The sequence below is a fragment of the Xiphias gladius genome, chromosome 15 (genome assembly GCF_016859285.1).
Source record: "Xiphias gladius isolate SHS-SW01 ecotype Sanya breed wild chromosome 15, ASM1685928v1, whole genome shotgun sequence".
Taxonomy (NCBI): Eukaryota; Metazoa; Chordata; class Actinopteri; order Istiophoriformes; family Xiphiidae; genus Xiphias; species Xiphias gladius.
The window spans coordinates 18,383,229-18,407,497 of record NC_053414.1 but is presented as its reverse complement, the minus strand read 5'-3'; the positions used below and the strand labels follow the sequence as shown (position 1 = coordinate 18,407,497).

The window sequence follows — 24,269 nt, the reverse complement described above, 5'->3', positions numbered from 1 at the left end:
GGAAAATGTGTCGTCTGATAAGAATTCTTCCTGCTGTGAAAACAGAAAGACTCTGTATTACACTCTCCTGCCCTGCACTTTCTTCTTTTCAACAAAAAAATTAGACTATGCAAAGGGAACATTTGCATGTGTGCATGTGTACATCATTCATCCTCACTTATTTACCCGTTTATGTTATGTTTTGTCTGTTTACGCGAGTCTGAGCCCATCTGCGGTGTGGTTTGCTGACCACAGGTCCCTGGCCTCAAGTCGTAGTGATCTGGCGTAGTTTGTTAGTCTGTCCGCTTATGTTATTGTCAGAACCACAATACAGCGACCTCAGAGAGACTGACAGATAGCAGACTGGGAAGATCCGAACGGAGGCAGTTAAGACACAGTAGTTAGTGGTACTTCTCTCATATAATTCATTCTGGATAGAAAAAGTGTGTAAATAGAGTGAAAAACATCATCTGTAAAGAATAGACAAACATGAAAATCCCCAATGAAGAATCTTAGGGAATCACAGAGGCATTGGTCACACACAGTTAATTCAAAATCAACTTAAAGATGTTTGACTTGAGGACATATTGGGATGTATAAATATGGAATACGAGAGAGTATTTAGCTATAAAGGCTATACAAGCTCTATAAAAGAACAACAGATGGGCTGTGGACATCAAGAGTGAAAGACGTTGGGCTATTTCCACGTTGGAAATATTCTCTCAAGCGAGATGGGAATTTCAAGGCCCGGACTGGGATCAGTATAATTAGTGGTGTTGTATTGCCAAGCGGATGCATCCGGTGGAATGGGGAAAGCCTGGCAGGTGGACCTTTCTCACAGTACAGATGGAAATATACACTTTGTGTTGCCTGCCATCTGAGATTGTTTACGGATGCAACTGAGACAGTCCACAGATGAGACAGCCTTACATGAAAGTCTGACGGCTGTCGAAGGGGCAACAGACATGACTGTGTGTTTTAGCTTTATAACATCAACGGTCAAATTCTAAGTTACTGCCCCTTTATCAAATAGACGGCCCCAGTCCTTGTGTCTGATTTTGAATATTAAAGCACCCTGATACAAGTATTTAAACAACAAAGTCACTAATCACTGGTATTTAAAATATGTTGTAATGTGCATTAGTATTATTATTATATTTGTATGTTTTGATCATTTTTTAATAAACGAGGCTCCTTCAGGCTTCACATACTCAAAAACACCTGCAGTAAAATAAATATTAGCATGGCCTCCTCTGACTTAAAGCAAGTCTCACGCTTAAGTTAATATGAAATTAATTTGGTGAGCACCTTATGATCCAAATCTGTTTTTTCTCCGGTTGACTGAGTAAACATTAGATAAAACCCTGCAAAAAGACCTAAAGACCTAATTATATGTGTAAAATGTGATAAAAGATTTAAAAGTATTGCTAAATGCCTGAGTTTGGGTTGAAACTGTCCCGTAACTTTAATTAAGAAATTCAAATTCAAATTCAAATTGTTAGAACTTGACACTATTTTCCTGTGTAAAAAAGGCTGGGCTGTGATAATCACTTAAAACCCCCCTATTAATTTGAGTGTGAACCTTTTTAGCTCTTATCACCTTTTTTTTTTAAATATTTTATAAAAAGATTAACTTATGAATTCTGCTTTCAGTAGAAAGGCTCTTTAAAAAATGAAGTTTTCATGACTGTTAGACTTTGTCTTTTAACTTTTTCAGGTTTAAACCTTGCAGATTGCAAATCGTTTAGCTGTGGATGCAGGTAGCAGAACCTGGCGAGGATCTGTAGTGGTAGAGGCATCACCGTAACAGAGTGCTTCATCTGAAATATTCCCTTCAAAAACAGTGTTTTGCTGCGCTGTCCCGCTTTATATGAAGCAAGGAAAGGTTGTCAAAGTAATAGTCTGTTAAAGTTACTTTTCTGATGCTTTGTGTGTTAAATTTACAAGTACTAGTTGGTCAGGTTGCTGGTGAGAAGCCTTGATGCTTTTTCTCATGACACGTGACATGTGAACGAACTCTTCTCCTACATCTCCTGCACAAACTAAACAGAAAACTCTCTATGCTCCAAAACACAGTAAATCCACTGGCGATCTCACGGTCCATTTTTGGCTAAACGGAGCAGCAACTTGGCTCTTACAGTCAAAAGGAGGAAATGTCATAAATCTTCATCTACAACTGGTCTCTAAGTAAGACTGGTCTCTCACAAGTAAACATTAAGTATATTGTAGGTAAGAAGTGAAGTCCAGTCTCTAGTCAAGTCTATAACTGGTGTTATTCCCAGGTTTTCAAAACCTGAACCTGTTAAGATGGTAAATCTAGCTCTTCCTGGTATCAGTCTGCTAAGCACAGAGCAAAAGTACAGTACATACCATATTTGCACAACATAAAATTATTTTTCACAATTCATGCAAAATACAGTTTCTAGGTCCGCCCCTCAGCAGCTCCATATGTTCAAATATGAAACGTCATGTTTGTAAGGTTGAATTTTACTTTTACAACACTGGAAGGTAAGCACAGCATGAAAGACCGGAAACGCTCTAAGTTGTGAGCTTCCTCACGCACAGTGAGGTAATGGTTTAAAAAAATGCTAAATGTATGCCTGCAATCGGTCATTTGAAGGTTTTTTTGTTGCACATAAGGTATGTTTTCTTTTTGATACAGGAGGGGAAAAAACTGGCAGGGACAAAAGAAAGAAATTTACAATGCACTTTCTACAACATTACACTAAAAATGGCTCCAGTTATCCACCATATAGGCTCTGTGTTGTATTTGTAGTACACTTACTATAGCCTGTTGAATATTAAACCCACTGTTAATTAACACTTAATGTACCGGATCTGTTGGTTGTGTTGGGGTTCACTGCTTGATGGTGGGTTTGTTTATTTTCAAGGTTTAAGTCCAGATGTTTCAGAGTCCTGCTGAGGCCCAGAGTTGTCTCCTGATGTGTCTACTCAACCCAAGGTCATTTCCTACACAGGTCTGAGAATTCCCTTTGTGGATTCCTGTAGATGGTGTGAAATAAGGGGAGAAACCTGTGACCAGAAATGAAAAGCAAAGATAGAATTTCCTCTGTTGACTTGCAGCATTTGTAAAGTGGAAAAGCTGCAGAGGCAGAATTCATAAAACAACAAGTTGTGCCTTCACAATATCACAGAAAAAACCTTCCATACACACACAAGTGAACAAAAATCATCAAAAAACAAAGAAACAAAATAACACAACTGTTTAATAAATGAACAGGACATATCAGCTTTTGATAATTCCATAGATTTGTAGATTTATAGTCTTCTAGATATTCTGATATACTGTAGACAAAGAGGTGATGTATATCACTGATTATTATTGACCACAACTGGCCAAATGGTTTCTGAGTACCTGTGCATGCAAGTCCTCCAGTGTCTGCTGGACAGACCCATTAATCATTGTCTGGTTGAAGTGATTTCATCGCCAAGATGCGACAACAAAAAAAGCAACTGATCCAAAGCAGAGGTGCCCTAGACTCTGTACTTCCTGCCTACTCAGAGACGCTGTGGCTATTGTTTTCTCCAACTGTGTCCCCCACATACTACAATGCATCCACATAAACACACACACTGGACCAGACACTGAAATTACATGGCACGCGGTCCAAGACAAATCCCTGACACCAGGAATAACACTAGACTATGAAACACGAAGGACGACGAGTTCACTCTGCAGCAGCGGTGTATTTCTCACTACATGATAAATGAAGCTGGCTGGAGCCTTCTGAGATATGTTTATATATATACATATACATACACACACACACACACACACACACATTTTTTATACACACACACACACCACACACACACATACACACACACACACACACATATATATATATATATATATACGCACACAAATATGTGAAGTGATATTCGTGCATAAATGTTTGGTTATCTAGACAGTATTTAAGTTGCAATATGGTTTGGTTTGGGTTTGCAATATGGTTTAGGTCCAAGTTGTGAACTCCAAATGCCAGTTTTTATCAAAAAATACAGCTGAAACCACATTTGATCCTTGTCGCTCAAACAAACAGCTGCATCCAAAGCCGCATACATAACGCTGTGCATCCAACATACAGGGGTTAACCATATTTAGCCAACCATATATGCTGAAATACATCAAGCGAGGTTCTGTGTTGGGCCACTGGCTGGTGTTGGTAAGCTGTGGCCGTGCTTGGATCTGGCCAGGACATGGACCGAGATGGATCTGTAAATAGTGTCTGACTGCGGTTCTGGTGGGACTCTGCAACACTCTAATTAAGCCCTGTCGCATAATCAATGCTGTTCCGTGTCACTCGATTAGTAGCCTGTGGTCGGCTCAGGCTATAGTTTGGGGTTTGTGGGGGTGGTAGATCACATCTAGGGCAAGGAGTATAGTACCATTACAGCAATGGCAGAACTGGCAACCTTGATATTAAAGAGGCAAGCCTAGAGTGGGTCTCCCTGATTAAAATCCAATCAAATTTTAAGGGTATTTTATAGAAATCAGTAACCAGCACTGGTTTGGACTACCAGGGGTATGTTGTATTATTTATACTCAAGTGGTGAGGGGTGAGGATTGAACGGAATCTGAAGGGGGTCTGGAAAACAGGATCAGTATGAAAATGATTGTTTTGACCTCAGAGAATGACACAGAATTGATGGCATTTTTTTGTAAAAATGAAAATATGACAAACAATACTTTTCAGGTTACCCACAACCAGAGAGAGAAATTATTTTAAAATGTCAATTCAGTAATTTAATTTGACATTTAGCTACAGGTTACATAAGCTCTTTCAAATTCAAGGGTAAAATATTTCTGCTGAGTCTTTTCTGTGTATTTGAGAGTGAATATTTGCGTTTATGAATATGCATCATGGAGAAGGGGGAATCCCCTGAGATGTAAAGTTCATGTCCCCCTGTTTGTCTGGCTTTAATGTCAAGTGAATGTTTACATACATAAATACATGTGTAGGCCTACATACAGTACCATGAACTGTATATGAAGACGAATGCCAGGAATGTTTTCGGCTGTGCAAGATTCTGTGCGGGTGAATGAGGTTTTTGGACTCAGTGCCAGGGGCTGCGTGGGTGTTTATGGGAGCTTTCATGACAAGTGGAAGCGGAAATGTTGACATCTGATTCCCCAGCCAATCAGAGGGTTATCTCATTGTGTGGGTCTGGTCTGACACAGGAGGTGGACTGCAGTATATATTGACCTCGAATTTGGGGAAAGAATCAGAGCACACCATCGAAGGTAGGCAAAGAAGAGAAAACTATCAAGACAAGCAACTTGTCAACGGCAAGAAACTAATTACAAGGCATCATGAAGACTCTGACTCTCCTCTCTATCTGTGCCCTTCTGTCAGTGTGCTGGTCCATGGGAGGTAAGGACAAACTCATCATATCACTGTTGTGATTCCCAACATTGCCCTTTGTTATTGGGAGCGATATAAGTACCAAGAGTATGCTTAACAAATGTTATTTTCTGTGATCATCAGCTGTGGAACCAGAGGTTGTTGTCGACCCCGCTGCCGACACAACTGCTGAAGCTGCACCTTCTGACCCTGCAGCTGCCGCCCCCGATGCATCCTCCTCATCCTCTGCTTCGGACTCTTCATCCTCCTCCGAATCCGATTCAGCCTCATCATCTGCATCGGATTCCGACTCTTCCTCCGACTCTTCAGTATCTGATTCTGACTCAAGCTCTGATTCATCAGGCTCCGATTCGTCCTCCTCCTCGGAATCCTCTGAGTCCTCCTCATCTGAGTCCAACTCTGACTCCTCAGCATCCGACTCCTCTGCCTCTGATTCTTCCTCTTCTTCTTCATCCTCCTCATCTTCATCAGAGTCAGCCAGCACTGAGGGTATGCAATTTTTTCCAGAGGGACACTTTGCATGGTTTTAGGATTACTTCAGGTTTTCATATAAATGTAAAACAACAAAACTGAAGAAAGTCTGACCTTGTGACTTGTGCCCTCAGCTTCTCCAGTGATTATGAAGAGAGACCTGGCTGCTGTTCTCCTGAGGAAAAGAAGAGCGACCCGAGCAGGAGATCTGACCCCTCTGCAGCTGGAAAGGTACAGTTATTTACTCTAATTGGACAAAACTGACTGACTAGGAAACAATATATGTTGAACATTATTAGCTAATGTTTGGCTTGACATTTGTTGCAATTCTTTAAAAAGAAAAAATACACAACTCACAACTGAAATACTAACTTAAGTCTAAAGTGACACTTGTCTGAGACGCTACAAACCATCTAACTTTATATCTCTCCTCTGCCATCCAGCCTGAGGGAGGTGTGTGAACTGAACGTCGCCTGTGACGAGATGGCTGACACTGCAGGCATCGTTGCTGCATACATCGCCTACTATGGACCCATTCAGTTCTAAGTTAAAGACTTTTCTTTCATTCAGATGTGAACTGTTTTCTTTTTCCTTTTGTAATATTACGGTGCAATAACTCCCCTAAATCCAAACAAGGAGCAGGCAAACAAAAAACAAGTGTTTGGTATATGTTATGATGCTAGACGGAGATTTTTTTTTTGGGCATAAATCTTTGCAGTGGTCCAGTATGAAAACAACTCTTCCAGGCTTTCAGAGAGAGGCACATGGAAACACAAGCCTATGAAGTATGTAGTAGTCCACACCCATTTAAATTATTCTTCTCATCTATAGTATAATACAATGAATGGTGCTAAAAGTCCAAATGTATTGTATGTTAATATATTAATGTTTTTATATCATGCTTTAGTCTTAGAAGTAGTTGTTCTAGTGAATAGTGGATGTAGTAATGAGTTCTTAGAGGTACTGTAGTTTTAGTAGTGATGTATTGATAGATCTAATGGTAGTGTACAGTGTGTCTAAAATGCGCATCAGTTATCTGAAATGACTGTAACCACAAATTGCCTCTGGGTTTGAAAATAAATTATTTTGTTTTGTCGAATTGTTGTATTGTCTTTAATATATTCTGATGGTAGCCCTTTATATCTTCTAAAGCTAGGTTGATATGGCGAACTGGTTAGCAAACATCCAGCAGACGCGGAACAACATTATCATTCATTTAGAGTCCTGGTTCTGGCCACCTGGCGACTGTAAGTCTTTTAGCTCTGTTTTTGGTCTCTACCAACTCTGGAGTGAAACATCTGGCTCTTTAGCTGCCACATGCTCCACTATGTTCACAGTGTACAGTTGGTTAATCAGAACTTATTCATAGAAAACATGCACCAAAAAAATGGCTCCATCATCAGTCTCATCCTCTCTTTCATTCAGCGTTTACTTGTCCTCACATGAGTCTGACTCTGTTGTGTTCTCATATTTGCCACCAGAAGACAGTGCTGGTCAGTCAAACAGATTTCAATCCAGAAGTCAGGATTTAAATCTGTATTTAATTGGAATACATGAACACATGTCAGCAGCCTGAACAGAAGAGACAATCTGACACACATTCCTAACTGTGAGCTTGAAATGATCTTGGAATTTCAAAAAGTCAGCCTCTGACAGGCTGACTTTTGTGACACAAATTGATATATATTGTTTTGGTCATTATAAACTCAAGCAGTGCAGCCAAATGTAATCAAACCCACAGAACTTTAATTTAAATTCTACTCGAGATCCCAAAGTTTCCAAATAGAACAAATACGTGAGGCTGAATTTTGAAAAAGTGTGTGCAAAAGGATCCATGAGACATTAACAATATTTTCACTTGATAGAATGGTGCAGCTATGATAAATATGGAGTCTTAGGTTAGAATATATCACTCACTTCAAACATTATATAGCTTTAATGAAGTGTTGGGAGCTGATAGAGAATATATATGATACTGTCAGATAGTGTAGAACAGGATACCTTTGACAACCATGAACCTACTTGAGGAGAAACAAAACAGATGTGCAGTAGTTTAGTTTTGATTTCCGGAGCTGAAAAGTCAAGCACACATTTAATAATGCTACAGTGTAATTCCATCATAATCAAATTAACATACAAGGCTGGTAACCACTGTGATGAGTAGCCAAAAATATTTTGAGAATAAACACAGTATATTGGAGAAAATGTGTGCAACCTATATATAAACAAAGAAAGAAAAGAGAAAGAAAAAAGAAAGAAAAACAGCAACAGTATTAGAACAGATAAGATTAACAGTGTGTAAACCTGAACAACAGGTGTGTGCGTGTGTGTGGACCCTCTGCTCAATAACTGAATGGCGATGTCACAGCTGCGACACACCCTGTGACATGCTGAGCTGCTGTGTAGCCTGTGGATGGGTGCACTGTTTCATCATTAACAGAGGGAGCAGAAAAGCCCATCCCCTCTTACTTTTCTCTGTACACTGAGTGAGTCCAGGAGCCAGTTAACCACCAAAAGTTCAAACTTATCCTTGTTACAACAGAAGTGCTTTTGAGGTGGAGACTTACACTAAATAACTATCACTATACTATATACTATCACTATATTGTTTTGAAAAACAGGTTGCACATTACAAACTAGTAGATTTGACTTATGTGGATTTTAGCTGTTACCAACAGCTGAGGTGTGTATTTTTCAGAGTTCCAGAAAAATAAGATACCCAACCCAGTGGCAGATGGGTAATTTTACAAGGCAATTTTAAAACAATGGGGTGGCAGAGGCCCATACTTTACAGACATGGAAATAATTGGTGAAATATTATTTGACCATAGAAAAGAAAATGTCTGAAGATAACAATATAACAAAGCAATTCAGTTAGGTACAGAAGTATATTTATGACGCCCTATAAGACCTACAAGAAGTTATGAACTCGGGAACACGGGACACAGTACTAGTATTAAGTGTGTGTGTTAATGTTTGTAGAGGGTAGGGGGTGGGGATGAGAGGTGTATGTGTACGTGTAAAATGAACAAGTGTGATAATACTTAGACATGTGAATGTACATGTGCCTCGTGTCTTGTATCTTCTTTTATTTCTTGTGTGTGTGAATGTAGACTACCTCATGTCAACCTGACACCATTCTAGGAAATGTGCACACTATCTATACAGTAAATGTATAGGTATTACTATTCATCTTGGTTGGTACAAGATTATAAGCAAAAAAAACAAAACAAAACAAAAAAAACCCATGGTGGAGGGCAGGAAATTAAATAAAGACAATTATACAAAAAAAGAGATAAGCTGCTACTGAATATTTACAGCCATTAACTGTCAGGTGTAACTGGTGCATAGCTAAGTGATTTAGCTGATGAGCTAATGTTTGCTTGCTGAAACACGACCTGTTTAGACCAAGGGCAAAAGAAGTTGCTAATGTGGAGTATTGTCAGCATGTCTGACCTGACAAATGATAAAATGCTGTGTAATAGTCACGTAAACTCAGAGGATATTAAATTAAATTTCACAAAAATAATATAACATACCTCAAATTACAAAACGTTTTGCCAGTTATGTGAGAATAAGATCAGCTACGTTAGCATAATATTTTATATATTGTATATTTTACATATTTCACATTCAATTAAAACTCATAACGTATGTATTTCTCAGTTTTTCCACATGTCAATAAAACAGTAACATTTAGCAAAATAACATTTACAGAAGGGTTAGAGCAGAGCAGTTAAGTTTATTATATTGTTTGCCCCCCTGCAACTGTAATATTTGGAAGTACACCTTGTGATGCTACAGTGACTTCCTGTTTGCACAGTTGATTGCTTTTGATTGGACAGCGCTAGAGATGTTTCCAAGCAACCGATTTACACATTAGTAAAGTCCTTACAAGCTGAGATATTTTTTAAGTTTTAATTGTTCAACACACTTACTAAATCAACAGTCTGAAACTAGGAGGTAGTTTCTAAGAACTTAAGAATTACTTAAGGCATATTTACATATAACTTCAGCTGGTGCAACCCAATCCACAAACGAGATCATGGCTATTTGCACGTGTGTGTCTGTGTGTGTGCTTTCAATTTCAGATTGAAACCATCATAGTGAGGATATATCAGCATTACGAGGACTTTCGGCTGGACCTCACCACTGCAAAGCACTGTTTGAGGGTTAAGACTTGGTTTTTAAGGTTAAGGTTTTAGGTTGTGGTAAAGGAATTTTTTTTTTTTTTTTTTTGGCCCCTGAAGTGGTCATGACAGAAAAAGTTTGAGAACCACTGGACTAGGTAATGCATTATATCAATCAAGTACAAATATCTGTGTGTGTGCGTGTGCGTGTGTGTATGTGTGTGTGTGTGTGTGTGTGTGTGTGTGTGTGTGTGTGTGTGTGTGTGTGTGTGTGTGTGCGTCTGTGTGCGTCTGTGTGTGTGTGTGTATAAAACCTTTCCTATAGAGTGAGTGAGTGTCAGTTAACCATGTGACAAGTGTCTCGTGGTTGTTGTGTTGAACACTTTGGCACAGTTGTGCGCCCTCGATATTGACATATTGATAATCCGTCTCATGTTCTTTGCACATGGCCCACTGACATGTGACAGTATAGTGGTCAGTACAACAGTGGAAGTTTCCTGGACACTGGCTGTATTGTCCCAGACACTTAAAAAAAAAAAAAATACGAAAGAAATTAAAAATTCACAAATGAAACAGAATGGTCATAATATAGTTTATCATTCTTTTGAGTTACAGGGCATGTTTGTTAATCTGAACACTCTGAACCCTACACTCTCAACTCTGCTTCTTCCTTATATCATAATTGTTCTCTCCCAACATGCTTTATCAGAAAAATATTCAGATAACACTGATAGGAGAGCAATAAATATTCTCCTATCATACCTTTGATACGGGGTCAGCTAAGTTTGTGCTAATGAAGGAACATTAAAAACGATGAGTCTAGAGGTTTTTCTTTCAGGTGAGTAGAATAAAGTGAAGTAAATCTTTTGATTAGGTATGATTTTTAATCTTTAATTTTTTTATTTTTCATATAGTAATATGGGAAAACAATATACGAGTCAACATTAAACATCAGAAATTAAAAATATTAAGTTAGATGCATTCATCTAATTTCAAACTACATATTCCTTGAATACAATTATCCATCTCAATTACAAAATAATTTTTACACCTTAAAACGATGTGTTAAGCATCTCAATGTGTTAAATACACAGTAAAAAAAAGAAAAAAAAGAAAAGATGTTTCTTTTCTTTGTAAAAATAATAATGATGAAGCCTTATAAAAACGTTGTGTCTTTGTCTGTCACATCAAACCTGCGCTCTGCCAGGTAGGTTTATGCAGATCTGATCATGACTATATCTACTGTATACAAGTGCACAAAAGCCATGGCACATTCAGGAGTTTTCACATTTTAACAGCATAGAGTGTCATACAACCTAACGGCATGTGCTGGCCAAACACAGTCACTTTGCTTTACCATGTTTCAATAACCATGTTTGAATTTTTTTTAAACTGTGATTTGTTGTTTTAGGCTGTCTAAGTGGCAATTTAATCACCATTATTAGAGCTAAACTTAGAAACTCAAGTATTATAGGATCAGTCTGGTAAAATTCAAAATTTTACTTGTCCACAAATCCCATTAAACGATGAAAACCAACAATGAATTGATCCTACTAACAAGTATCGCCTGTGTAGCCAAAGCCTGATTAATCTACTGTGTCATAGACCTCCACTGTTGTCCACCAATACTAACATCATCAAGGCTAACATCAGCTTGGTAACATGGAAGATAGGAAAATACTAACAAGCTGATGTTAGGCAGGTATAATGTTAACGTGTTCACAATCTTAGTTTAGCATGTTGGCGTGCAAACATTTACCAATTAGCACTAACCACAAAGTAAAGCTGAAGCTTTTGGGAATGTCATTATTTTTGCAGGTGTTTGGTTACAAACCATAGTATTGGCAAAATTAAAAATTTGACCTGATGCTGGCGCTAGAGGAAAAGTCAGGGGATCACCAACATCATTACGTTTACTCCTCTGGGGACCACGAATGTCTGCACAAAATGTCTTGGCAATCCATCAAGTAATTGCTAAGATATTTCATTCTGGGCCAAAGTGTTGGACCAACTGGCCAGTCTACTGGTATTGCTAAATGTGTATTAATCCAAAGCTGTAAACAGTCCCCATCAAATGTGCTATTTCCTTCCGTTTGAGTAATGTTTGCTAAAAACTACAGTGCCCAGCGGCTTTATGGAAGTTATTCAGCCTTTTTTTAAAAATGAAAGTATATATTTGTGTGCAGCTTCTAAGATTTATGTTTTCGGCAGGAGCTAATTGGCTTGAGGCTAGGTGCCATAGACAGGGTATGGTAAGTAAGAAAGTATTGAGAGACTGATTAACGCATTGTTCAGTTTTGTCTTTCCATGGGATTTTCTGACAGTAACAAAAATATAGCCTTATACGTTAAAAAGCACTTCAGTTAACACCATACATTGGGAAGACCAGCATTTTACTGCATGTGTCATTTTCTTTGCCTGAAAGTTATATATCCCTATACAGCCATTTCTCATCTTACACTCAAAGATCTACTAAAAGTAATAACATAAATATTGTGGAAATTGTAGTTTTTTTTCCTGAGTTTTTTTTTTTTTGTGCAAACACACATATCTCTGAAATCTCATAGACGGGACATTTTCAGAATCTTTAGCTCTATCTTTATCTCATTTTCTACCTCTTTTTCTGCACTCATTGCAGGATTATCATACGCTTCTATGTATGGCTTCTTTTTCTTTTCCACAGACTCTTTCTCTCTGTGTTCTAGGTCATCAGCAGCAAGTTGGCAGCATTTGCAGAAGCAACAGCATTTGGCAGTAATCACACCAACCACTTTGTCCCAGGGAGCCAGGGAGTGGGCCCAGAGAGGCAGGAAATCCCAGGATCGCAGTACTGCAGGTAAACATCCAGGTGTCCTTTTCTGCAGCACGTTGATCACCATGATGATAATCAATATGAGGACTAGAGGTGCACCCACGCCTACCAGTACCTTCCAGCCAGCCAGTGACAGGCTGAAGATGAAGAGTGGTAAAAGAAAGAAGCAGCAGATGATGTAGATAGCAGCAAACCACCGGTAGGTAGCGGTGATGTTGCCCAGACCTTTAGCCAGCCGGATAGGGACGCGGGTGAAGGGGATTGGATACCACAGAATGATGCCAGAGATGTTGAACAGGAAGTGCACAAGGGCAATCTGGAGCAAGAATGAACAAACTTTAGTGGTATGGTTGAGTCTTTACTTTTCTCCTTGCAGAACAAGAGCTTGGAACTCTATTAAATATAAAAATAAATACTCATTTAGTGACTCTCTACACTTTAAGGGAACATTTTCATTGAATATATTTTATGTATATATATATGTATAAAATATATTTTATGAAAATTTTCGGTAATGCTTAATTTTACAGGTCTTTCATTTCCTAATAATTTCCTGAAAGAAGTTTCCTTGAAAGGATTATGTTATTTGTTACTCAATAATTATAGGTAAAATAGACATATAATATATAAAATAGATACACTTTATCAATTCTAATTTATTTTCAGTCAGTGCACAACAGGCCATGTGGTCATGCAAAATGAAGAGTCCAGAAAGGAGTCCAAAAGTTTCTAATTAAAATTCATATTTACTTGCGTTTAATTGGAGCCATTCTTTTAAATAAACTCCATATTTTCTCTATAATACATCTCAAATTACATAGTTATTTTCAGGAAACAACTTTATAGTTGCAATAAAAATGGGATTTCACAATTAATTATATACCTTATGGATTATGATACAATTCAAAAAGTATCAATCCTAAACATGAAAGCAAATGTAAGAAATATGTTCAAAAATAAAAGCAACATTTCTCCTGAAGGTGAATATATTTAGAATGATATCTACACAAGTATAGACTAGGAAAAAAACAGGCTTCCTCTAGATCTTATATCCCTGACAATTCAAAATAAATTCATATAAAACTTTTCAAAAAGCCAATCTGGTCATTCTGCATATTTGCATGTTTTTGTGTGAATTACTGACCTGTAGAGCATTAGCCAGTGTGTCTCCAGGACTAGCCATGGCTGCCAGGATGGCTGTGGTGGTTGTGCCAATATTCGAACCCAGAGACAATGGGTATGCTCTCTCTATGCTGATGACACCAATACCTATTCAAAAGAAACTGGTTAAATACACATTTTCACACACATGCACACAAACACATACACCCACTTTCTCCCTTGCGAGCTTCCTATGTCCATCCTGTTTTACCAGGAAATCAGTTACATTTATCAGTTTCAAGTCTGAATTATTATGGGTAAAGCAACAACAGAATAATGCAAGTGAAGTGCGTGTGTCCCCTTGATCAATCTGTACTCTATTAAACCTATCTTTGTTAAAGATCATATTCGGTACTGTGTACTATTTTACTACCTAGCCGCTCAGGCAAGAAAATGCAGGGAAGTCTGACAAACACGTTGAACCACGTTCAACTTTTGCCGCAAAGCAGCACAAAGTCATCCAGCCAGACACTGCAGTGGTCAATCAAATACTGCACATTCCTGGTAGATTATTTTGTAACGTTAATGGCGTATTTCTACTGTTTACTTTGTCACTGTCACAATGAAAGATAAAATAGTTATAAAGTTCCAGAGTTGTATAATACGTCTCTGTCTATTATAAACCGCCGTGCAGTGTTTTGGTGTCTGTAATGCCTTTAAGTACTTTTATCTATTACTTTAACTGCACTCCCTGGAACATATTTCAAGTCTTGCTGGTGCCCTCAAACATTACACCCCCGTACTGGTTTGAGTTGTTGAGCTGTTTTCAGTCTGAATACAAACTGTGATGGCACAGACAGAGAGAGCAAGATACAGAAACATAAAGAAAACAAAATTAAATCAGCTATTTATGGGAATTGCAAGTACAAAATGTCATATAGATTTTTAAAATGAAAAAGGAAAACAAGCAGAGTAAATGAATGAAATGGATGGATGATGGGATGGTGGATTGACCTCACCAACAAGTGGAGTAATAGCAGAGGTGAAAACTGAACTGCTCTGCACGATGAAGGTCATTCCAGCTCCGACTAAAATGGCAATGTAACCAGTGACCCATCCAAATGGAAATGGGAAATCTGCACACACACACACACACACACACACACACACACACACACACACACACACACACACACACACACACACACACACACAAACAAACACATATGCAAACACCCACAAAAGATGCATGTGTTACCATACAATGCAATTACATCCAGTTTATTGCACCTGTATATACAGTGTGCAGTGCCACTCACCGGTGTTGAGGATCTTCTTGATGACTGCAGCCACCTGCCCCTTCAGCATGGAGTTGAGCAGCTTGACGATGAGGACCAGGCAGGAGCAGAGGACCAGCAGAGAGAGAGCCAGCAGGATCAGACCCACCGCTTGGTCAGGCAGATTTACATCCACAAAGAGGTGTTTACCTACACACAGAAAATACACATGCAATGCACCAGGCAGGGGATGACTTGTATCCTCTTGTTTTTTTTTTAAAGCTGCATTAATTAATTATTTTCCTGGCCACTTGTGGTCAGGAAAACCCCACAACAACCTGAAAAACATAGATTCATATATATTATCACTTTATAAGTTGTTATGGTTGATGTGTTGCTAGATGGCCCCCTATGTTCCCTGCTATTTTGTTAACTTTATCTGCTGTTCAGACAGCTGTATTCTGCTGCTGGAAATGGGGTCAGTGAATCTGCAGCCTGTAAAACCAAAACACCTTGCTAGAAGAGACCAAAAAGCTCCACCAAGGAAAGGATGATGTTACCATAACTGCTTTTGTCATGTCATGTGAAATTAGATCAACTACTTAATATCATGATGAGTATATGTACAGACCCTTTTTAAATTCAGTGTGGCTAAAAACCAAAGCAGAGAATACATTCTAAAAATTGGGGTCTTACATTTCTGGACATTATATGTTTGTGAAATGTTCTTCAGTGTGAAGGTGTAGTTGCCGTCGACCCAGCAGAAAGATGGTGAGGTGCAGTTCTCTGGACCAGGAACTGTAACGTTTTTTAAGGTCTGAAACACAGTGGCAGTTTGACAATAAAGACTTGAAGCTGGAGGTTTTTGAATATTTGGTATGTAGCTGACATGTTTTGGTCTTACTGTGTTGGTGAAGGTTTGGCACCATTTCTTGATGAGACTCTTATCCCTGGCTTCTGGGTCTCCAGTGGCAATCCCACTAAGGACAGACTCATCCAGCTAAGTCAAAGAGAAAGAGAAAGAATGTAAAACCATGACTAAAATAACAATGTTATACATTGGCATCTTATCTCTCTGATAAACTGGTGGTTTCCTTAAGGGAATAAAAACAACTGAATTCCAATGATTGCAAACACTCATATTCAGTTTCCAGAAAATATGTCTGATATTGCTCCATGGCTTTATGTATCACATTTCTACCGAGGTAAAAATCATTTTAAGATGGAAAAAGCTACTGTGCAAACTCAGCACCAACCCATTTAGATAACAGTAAAAATTGTACAGTAACCAGTTAACTGTATCAGCCTGACTACTGTTACAGTATGTTCACAATCTGTCAGGGCTCAGGGATGAGAGCACGACAGTTATACAGTCAACTGAGCACACTGCTAATGCCGCCAAAAGACTGTAATCTAACCAGAGATGCTCTTTTCATACGATGTAAGATAAAATGATTGACACTCATTGTGGGAGATGTGCGTAACAAACTCAACCCTGAAACTAAATGACTTCTGCTCACTGAAGGAGGCATAGCCAAAACGTTGTTTTGCTTTTTGCTGGGCTTAAGCATTAGTAGTACGAATGGCAAATGTGTTTTTATTTTGGCTAAAAGCTTCTATCACCGTGAGGCTAAGATGGGTATCACAGTGGTTGGTTGTTACGGTAGTGACTGTTAATGAGATTAAGGGATGACAGTGTTTTGTTGAATTGAATGAAATATTTTTTGGCATCATGTGGTGTTGTATTGTAGTTTGTATTTGTAGTGTCTTTATAGAGGGTTAAGATATGCCTTATAACAAAATGTTGGATGAAACAGTTTTTCTGCATCAACTGCATCGACTATTCTGATCCTTTGTAAGATGTTATAACATAATTTATAATGATTTTTAAGTGAAGGGTTAGAGGTTTGATCCAGGCATAAGATGATATACTGTATACTGTATACCCACTGACTTACCAACTGAGGCTCATTGCAACAACATTACTGCTTATTTACCTCTCAATTTTAGTGTCACCTAAATTTCTAAAATGTAATGGTCTCGACATCCTATGTTTAAGATAAAGTATTTCGGATATTTGAAACAACAACAACTACTAATGACGTTAAAGATGCCCTGTGGAGTTTTCATATATTTACAGTCAGTGTTTCTCACCAATGTCTCACCAGTGTATCCTTGGTAACCTTTAATGACCTAATGACAATAATTTTCTTCAGACTTCAGACTCAACTATAGAGATTGTTTGCAGACGTAATGATAACATCATCAGAATGACATATTACCTTTATGATTGACTCGGTGAGGATATCAGTGATCACATTTAGCAGGTCTGGGGCCTCTCCACTCTGGATTTTAAAGGAGTCGATGATGAGCTTCGTGACCAAATACAAATAACCAGTGGCAACCTCCAGAGGCAGCAGCACCAAAACAGAAAGCCAGTTGAAGAAGTCGTGCACTGTGGCCCCTGCAAAAGCCCTGGGTGCATTGTGAAAGGAGGCAGATAAATGCAAAGTGAAATGACCTTTGATTGTTTTAATGGGAGCTTCATATCATTGCATTGTCATTTAGTAAGTAAGTAAGAAAGCAAAACTTTTTTTATATGGTAATAGCAACCTATCTCCAAAGACTGTAATATTTCGGGTAAACTCGATGCTCATAAATTACTGATTGGATGTAAAATATTTGTAGTTTTTTAGGTAAATGGAAGGATTTAATTCTGTAGATTAAATACTAAAGACATAATGGGGTGTAAATTTATCCTTCTTCTTAGGGCTAATGCAACACATTAAAACCCACGGCCACAGTATGTTGTACATGTTTTTCTCGGACAGTGATGAAATAACGCTTCGTTACTTAAATGTTGAACTCACTGAATGTCCTGTTCTGGTGCACGTAATGTTGGACTTTGTTACCTGTGTTACCAAGTTTTTTGAGTGATGAATGAATGAGTCTACTCTATAGCAGGCCAATGTATTTACCTGACTGCAGCTGCAACAGCAATAAAACTTAATTCATCAGGGTCATGCATTAGATACTGTTGCAGAATGTGAATGTGTAGCATTTGCCCAGATTAGCGCTGCACATTCTTTTAATTCACAGCAGAACTCAATGTTCTTATGATGGCCTTTGTGAGCTTTCTGAACTACAGAGGCAGAGTATAAAAGGAAGCTATCCATGAAACACAAAATGATCACCTCCGAAAGGTGCTGCGGTCAGCAGCCTGTGTCATTGCGACTAATGTGTTGGTGACGGAGGTCCCAATGTTGGTGCCCATGATGATAGGAACAGCCAGCTGGACCGTTAACACTGCCAAAGTACACAGGTTTCCTTCATCATCCCCGTCCTCCACACCACCAACGTCATCACCATCATCACCATCATCAACATCATCAACATCATCAACATCATCATAATTTGTGCATACTGTATGTTTTCTGTGCATGAATGTGTATCTGTGTCTGTGTAGTGTGAAGCCTCATACTCACATCCAGAGGAGACCATGCTGACAACTATGGAGGAGGAAGTGGACGAGCTCTGCACCAGCAGAGTGACCAGGACACCGATGACCAGACCAGCCAGCGGGTTGGACAAAACTGAGTTGTCCTGGAAGATGTCACCTGCTGTTTTACCTGGATAAGGTGAACATAGATGCATGCAAATTTCCAAAAACATGATTTTCATATGGTTTTTCCTTCTTAGCACCCTGTACTATGGAGAGTGATTTGAGAGAATATCAATCACAGTCTTCCACTCATCTTTAAATGGCCAGTATGAACAGAGGAATGGTAACAGCATACAAACCTGTAGCAATGTTCCTATGGGCACCAGAATATTGTTTAAAGACAGATGTGAAAAACTGTGAACCTATCCTTTAATGTTATTAGCTCAACGTGTGTTTTTCCTACTACGACGACGACTCAAAAGGTCTGGTGTGATAAAAGGCGTATAGCATCATGGCACCCACACATGTGTGTTAGTGTGTTTACCTCCAACAAGCTGGAAAGCTGAGCTGAGGATGTCGAGGGAGCAGATGAACATGTAGAGGAAGCCCAGCAGCAGGGCTATCTTCCCCACTGACACCAGCACTCTCAGCACCTTCCCTTTGGTATCCAGAGCTGAATGAATGGGATTAAGCACAGAATGAAAAAGAAAAAAAACATTATTTTTTTTATTTTTCATCATCATTATCACATGATTTACTTAGCTTTTTTCCAACATGGGCCTTTTTCATGCCGACATTTTCACTTGTCATAGCAGGAAAACCCTAGGTGTGATTAATACCATTCACAATGGCTCTGTTCCATTCTGGTGTACCAGAATGCCATGTCAGTGACTGTAGACTGCAGTCCTTGTCAAAATATCTGCTGTGAAAAGGTCTACTGCACAGTCCAAAGAGTCGAGAGTCACGGGAAACGTGGGAAAAGAGAAGGACACCCAAGAAACCCCCAGAAGAGTTTTTTTTTTAAACATTTTTTTAATTTTATTATCAGTATGATCCAAAATTTGGTAGAAAGTGCAAAGCATAAATTAACACATTTTTATAGGCACAGAGCTCACACCAACTCCTCTTGTGGATGAAGGAAAAGATTATTCCAGTTGAAAACAGCTGTTTATATAATTGGATAATTGGATATATTGGATTAGTCATTCTTGCAGTAAATTGCAGTGACAATGTAACTTTTGAAGTTGTTCACTTCACTGAACAGTGACTTTGGCTCACCTCACTTTACCTTTGACATCCTCTCTACAGTCTGTTTGCACAGACTCAGCTCTCTGTCTGTCTACTATCTGGATCACATCCATTATGATTTATGACCTCTGCGCTTTCTAAATAATTACAACAGTAACACTGATTACACTGATTATTTCTTCTTCAAATGAGACAATAATTTCTTGGACATTCAGCCAGCTACAGTGTGTATAGAAAGTTCTCACTGGCTTTAGGAGTTTTTGTATTTTTTTTTGTTTCACAACATGGAATCAAAATTGATTTAATGTGGCATTTCTGACACTGACATAAACAGAAAAAAAGACCCTTAAATGTCAAAATGTTAAAATATACCTACAAGGTGATGTAAACTAATTATAAATATCAAAATACAAAATATCTGATTGATTGAATATTCACCCCTTTTAATAGAACACACCTAATTGTGGTTTAGAAGTCACCTAATTAGTTAAATCACCTGTGTGTAGTCAAGAGGTTTCAGTTGATTGTAGTAAAAATACAACTACATCAGGAAGGGTCATGAGGACAACAAAAGAACAACTCTGCAAAAAAAAGCCACATTAAATCTACTTTGCTTCAATACCGTTAGACAGTAAAACATGAAAACTTCCAAGAGAGGTGAATACCCTCTATCAGCATCGTTAAACTGCATATACTGTGAATATCTTAATGTCTGTGATGTGCAGCTATGTGCTGGTTTATTTGACTGCACAAAAACAACGGACTTCCTGGCTCTTGTGTGATTGTGTAACGATGTCATATGGGACACTTTATCATATCTGCAGCTATGTAGATACTGATGTATGTAATTAACCAGTAAGTACTGCCCACGCATATCTAATCAGGACACACATGTGCCTTTAAAAATGCAAGGATAAGACAACACTTGTACTAAAAATAATGTTTCACAAGTACATAACAAGTCTTCACCTGACCATGGGACCCCGGTGTCCCTCAGCTCTGGCAGGTGCCATGGGTCTACATCCTCCGGCTCCCCCTCAATCAAAGCCACAGTGGAATGTGCAGGACTCGCTTTGACCTCTACGACACACAAAAAGCCTGAATACATTAACTGTCCTTTTCGTACGGCTACATACAGTACATTACATATAACTGCTACCTAAAGCCATCAATAGCCTTCCGTCTGATTTCGCACAGTATGAAAAATACCTTTGCTTTTATTTCCATGTTTCTCATCGATATCTTCCTTGCATTTGTTTTGAGGAGCCATTGGCTGGGAAAAAAAAGAGAAAGAAATACAATATCTTATAAGAATTTCATTAAAATTGCTTTACATTTATTGTGGAAAAGGTTTAATTCACAAATTTTAATTGTTAATATTTAAAGGTCACAGAGAATTGTTTCTAGGAACTTTATGTAGGTAACAGTCTCAGGATGAGGGTTCTTATCTCTGATTAGCTGATGATCAATCTTATCTTCGAACAGTTCCCAAAATCACCTTTACAGTCAGCATGACATTAGGATATTAGGGTCAGAAATATCACACACACACACACACACACACACACACACACACACACACACACACACACACACACACACACACACACACACACACACACACACACACACAAACACACTTTTTGCCTCACATGCCGTGGTATTGATCTTATCATCACATGGTGGAGCTCCAGTAAAATTCCATTCACACAACAGTCCCTCAGACACTGAGGGGAAGCTACCAGCTAAATCGATATTAAAAATATGTGACACTTTACACTGAGATATGTTTCATCACTTTGTTATCTGAAACCATTAACTACTGATAAAATTCTCTTACATACCCTCAGCATCACAAATAATGTCAATCATGTACATATTTTACCACTGCATTAGCTCTGTGAATTGAAAAAAATGAAATTTGTATATTTATAAATGTATTACTCAGATATTAATAATAATCTTAATGTCAGTTATAATGAAATGTTACATTTCATGTACCTTGAGGCACATGGGCTAAAATGATATTTCAGCATTATCCAGTGACAGCAGTAATAAAACATGCAGACTAATAGAAGCCATGCTTGGCCTCACCTGTGGCAGCCGTAGTGAGTCCATGCTCTGTGTGTGCTGAGCTCACCTGGGCTTCAGGTTTAGAAATGCTGCCTCCACCCAGGTAGATTGGAAGGGGTGGGGAGGGTCCGTGGAGGGCAGACAGTTAACTGATGTGCAGTCTTCGCATCACCAGGTACACTTCCGTCTCATAGATAAGCTGAACGCACCTTTCAAACCTTGATTAATCTTACCTGACAGTGCTGAAATTGCTCTATAAGTTGTGTCGCAATCCAACTCACATTGTACCTGATAAGTGTTGAGTTGGTAGGATCTACCTTCACCTGCACCTCTGCACCTGTTGTAATGAACCTCACCGGCCTACCTAAATACTTTACTGGTTTTGTGTCTAAGAGACATTTGTCCGATTTTCAAATGTGTCCATTCATTTAAAATAGAAACCCCTGGGGGGAAAAAAAATCCTGTATTACCTACTCGTTAGGTAACACTCCGTTCCATCCGTCATACACAGGCCTCAGAGTGATGATAGCTCCGGCTGGTGGACCCTGAGATTATTCATGAGAGAGGCGTGGCGGAGAGAATGGCTCCCCGGCAAAGGTTTATCCCACTGACAGATAGACCACATGTGGGTGGTGTGGGGGTGGGGTACAGGAAGTGTGGCATCCAGGCACCACTTGACTTCATGTATGTGTGTATGTTCTATTTTTGGAGCACAGTGATATGTATATATATTTTTGTAGCAGTCTATCGATTATCTTAATACAGCTACCCATTGGTCAATGCTTCAAAATATCAATGACCTAAATCTAGGCCGATAAAACTGTTGCTGATGGCTGAGAACTTCGAGGAGAAAATTCATCCTGGGCCAAACTGATACACTGAATTTCCACGGGAGTTGTGACCTGACAATGTTAAGTGAGGACCGGAAGGGGATCCAACATCCTCTTTGACAGCCTCTGTCTCTCTCTGTCTCAGTGGCACTCACACACACACACAAACACACACACACACACACACACACACACACACACACACACACACACACACACACACACACACACACACACACACACACACAGACACACAGTCACCACCACTGTACTTTAAGATCCAAAGACAAAAGTGCCCTTTGATAAATTTCATTTATCCTGGGCATGTCCCAGTGAAACGCCTCCATGCTTGATTTCTGTCCAAATATCTAAAACAGCAAACCCTGCAATAAATCTTACCTTATGAAGGTTATAATGTTCAGTTATTATTGAAACTGTTTTAGAGAGGTGTTGATTCAAATGTATAGGCATCAATTTGTAGTGCTGTTGAATTGTATCGCTAGTTATACTGAGAGGTGTTTCTAATACTTTTGTGCATCAATTTTAAACCAGTGAGTTTTGGCTAAATGACAGAAACACCTTTCATTATAACACAATACAATGTACCTAATATGTACCTAATAAACTGGCCACTCAATGTATGTTTATTTATTGGGGGCAGCGCACATTAATCAGCACTGAGATTTTGAAAACATCCATGTAAATGTTACGTCAGCAGGTAATTTTGTGCCAACATATCACAACAGAGGGGTACTTCAGTGACCCAAGCAGGTTATCTCAAGTGCCCCACATTGACCTGATGACACTCAAGTGCCACTATTGATCATCCCAGGTGACTCTGCAGCCCAATGCTCCTAAGTACCTGTGTGATCGGCCAAAATGCTCGTCGGACTGACCCAAATAACCCCATAGTGCTGCTGTGATAAGCCCAAGTGCCCTGCCGCTCTAGTGTGACCTTAGCTTACCAGAAATGAAACTAAAACCTGCAGAGGAGGTGCTCCGTCACAAAAACTAGCACAGATCAGGCACAAATGATTTTTAGTCTGGTCTCTCCTGTCATGTCACGTTGCCAGAAAAGCTGAATGGACGAAAAACTGGGGCAACAAAGGAAAAAAAAATACACCTCTATTTTTAGGTTTATCAATAAATGTTAGACTATTGATTGGGATCTTGTCTCTCACAGCTGTCTCTTCCTCCCTGGAGCTGCTTTGGAAAAACAGATGTACTCTATCTTGTATTCTCAGCTTTAACGTATTTTGAACACAAACATCAAAGATTTCTTTTTTTTTTTAGACTTTCTACAACTATACATGTCAAAGGCAATCAAGTTTTCATTGTCAAACACTGTGCAAGTGCAACAGCATCACCTAGGCATCGCACAATGCTATTACAACATTGTATCATTCTGCCCCTATTGGCAGCTTGACATCAATCAGATATAAATAACCCTGCTCACTGTATTTTGACTCAGAGAAAACATGGATTGTTGTAATTAGTACTATATGGATACAACCGGCAC

The 24,269-nt window shown here is 38.9% G+C and overlaps 2 protein-coding genes across 2 annotated transcripts; one reads left to right on the top strand and one right to left on the bottom strand.

The window, feature by feature from the left end:
• Positions 1–5,314: 5,314 nt before the first annotated feature.
• bglapl (bone gamma-carboxyglutamate (gla) protein, like) lies at positions 5,315–6,383 on the top strand. Its single transcript, XM_040146987.1, has 4 exons — positions 5,315–5,375; positions 5,490–5,855; positions 5,972–6,068; positions 6,281–6,383. The coding sequence occupies exons 1-4, from the start codon at positions 5,315–5,317 to the stop codon at positions 6,381–6,383; spliced, it is 627 nt and encodes a 208-aa protein (XP_040002921.1).
• A 6,145-nt stretch (positions 6,384–12,528) lies between these two features.
• LOC120800658 (sodium-dependent phosphate transport protein 2B-like) lies at positions 12,529–23,097 on the bottom strand. The gene is made up of 13 exons (XM_040146915.1): positions 23,023–23,097; positions 22,844–22,886; positions 20,817–20,927; positions 19,144–19,272; positions 18,643–18,786; positions 18,352–18,463; positions 17,440–17,632; positions 16,062–16,157; positions 15,854–15,974; positions 15,200–15,367; positions 14,900–15,016; positions 13,924–14,048; positions 12,529–13,095 (listed from the first exon to the last, which is right to left on the bottom strand). The coding sequence occupies exons 1-13, from the start codon at positions 23,095–23,097 to the stop codon at positions 12,529–12,531; spliced, it is 2,001 nt and encodes a 666-aa protein (XP_040002849.1).
• Positions 23,098–24,269: the final 1,172 nt, after the last annotated feature.

Bases quoted from the DNA above. Each gene is read 5' to 3' on its own strand.
- LOC120800658 (XM_040146915.1), bottom strand. From the start codon at position 23,097: ATGGAGGCGTTTCACTGGGACATGCCCAGGATAAATGAAATTTATCAA. The intron at 18,787-19,143 runs GTAAACACACTA...CACCTTATCCAG, and splicing joins AGCTTTCCAGCTTGTTGGAG to GTAAAACAGCAGGTGACATC. The intron at 16,158-17,439 runs GTAATATGTCAT...TCTTTGACTTAG, and splicing joins TCACCGAGTCAATCATAAAG to CTGGATGAGTCTGTCCTTAG.
- bglapl (XM_040146987.1), top strand. From the start codon at position 5,315: ATGAAGACTCTGACTCTCCTCTCTATCTGTGCCCTTCTGTCAGTGTGC. The intron at 5,376-5,489 runs GTAAGGACAAAC...TGTGATCATCAG, and splicing joins AGTGTGCTGGTCCATGGGAG to CTGTGGAACCAGAGGTTGTT. The intron at 6,069-6,280 runs GTACAGTTATTT...TCTGCCATCCAG, and splicing joins ACCCCTCTGCAGCTGGAAAG to CCTGAGGGAGGTGTGTGAAC.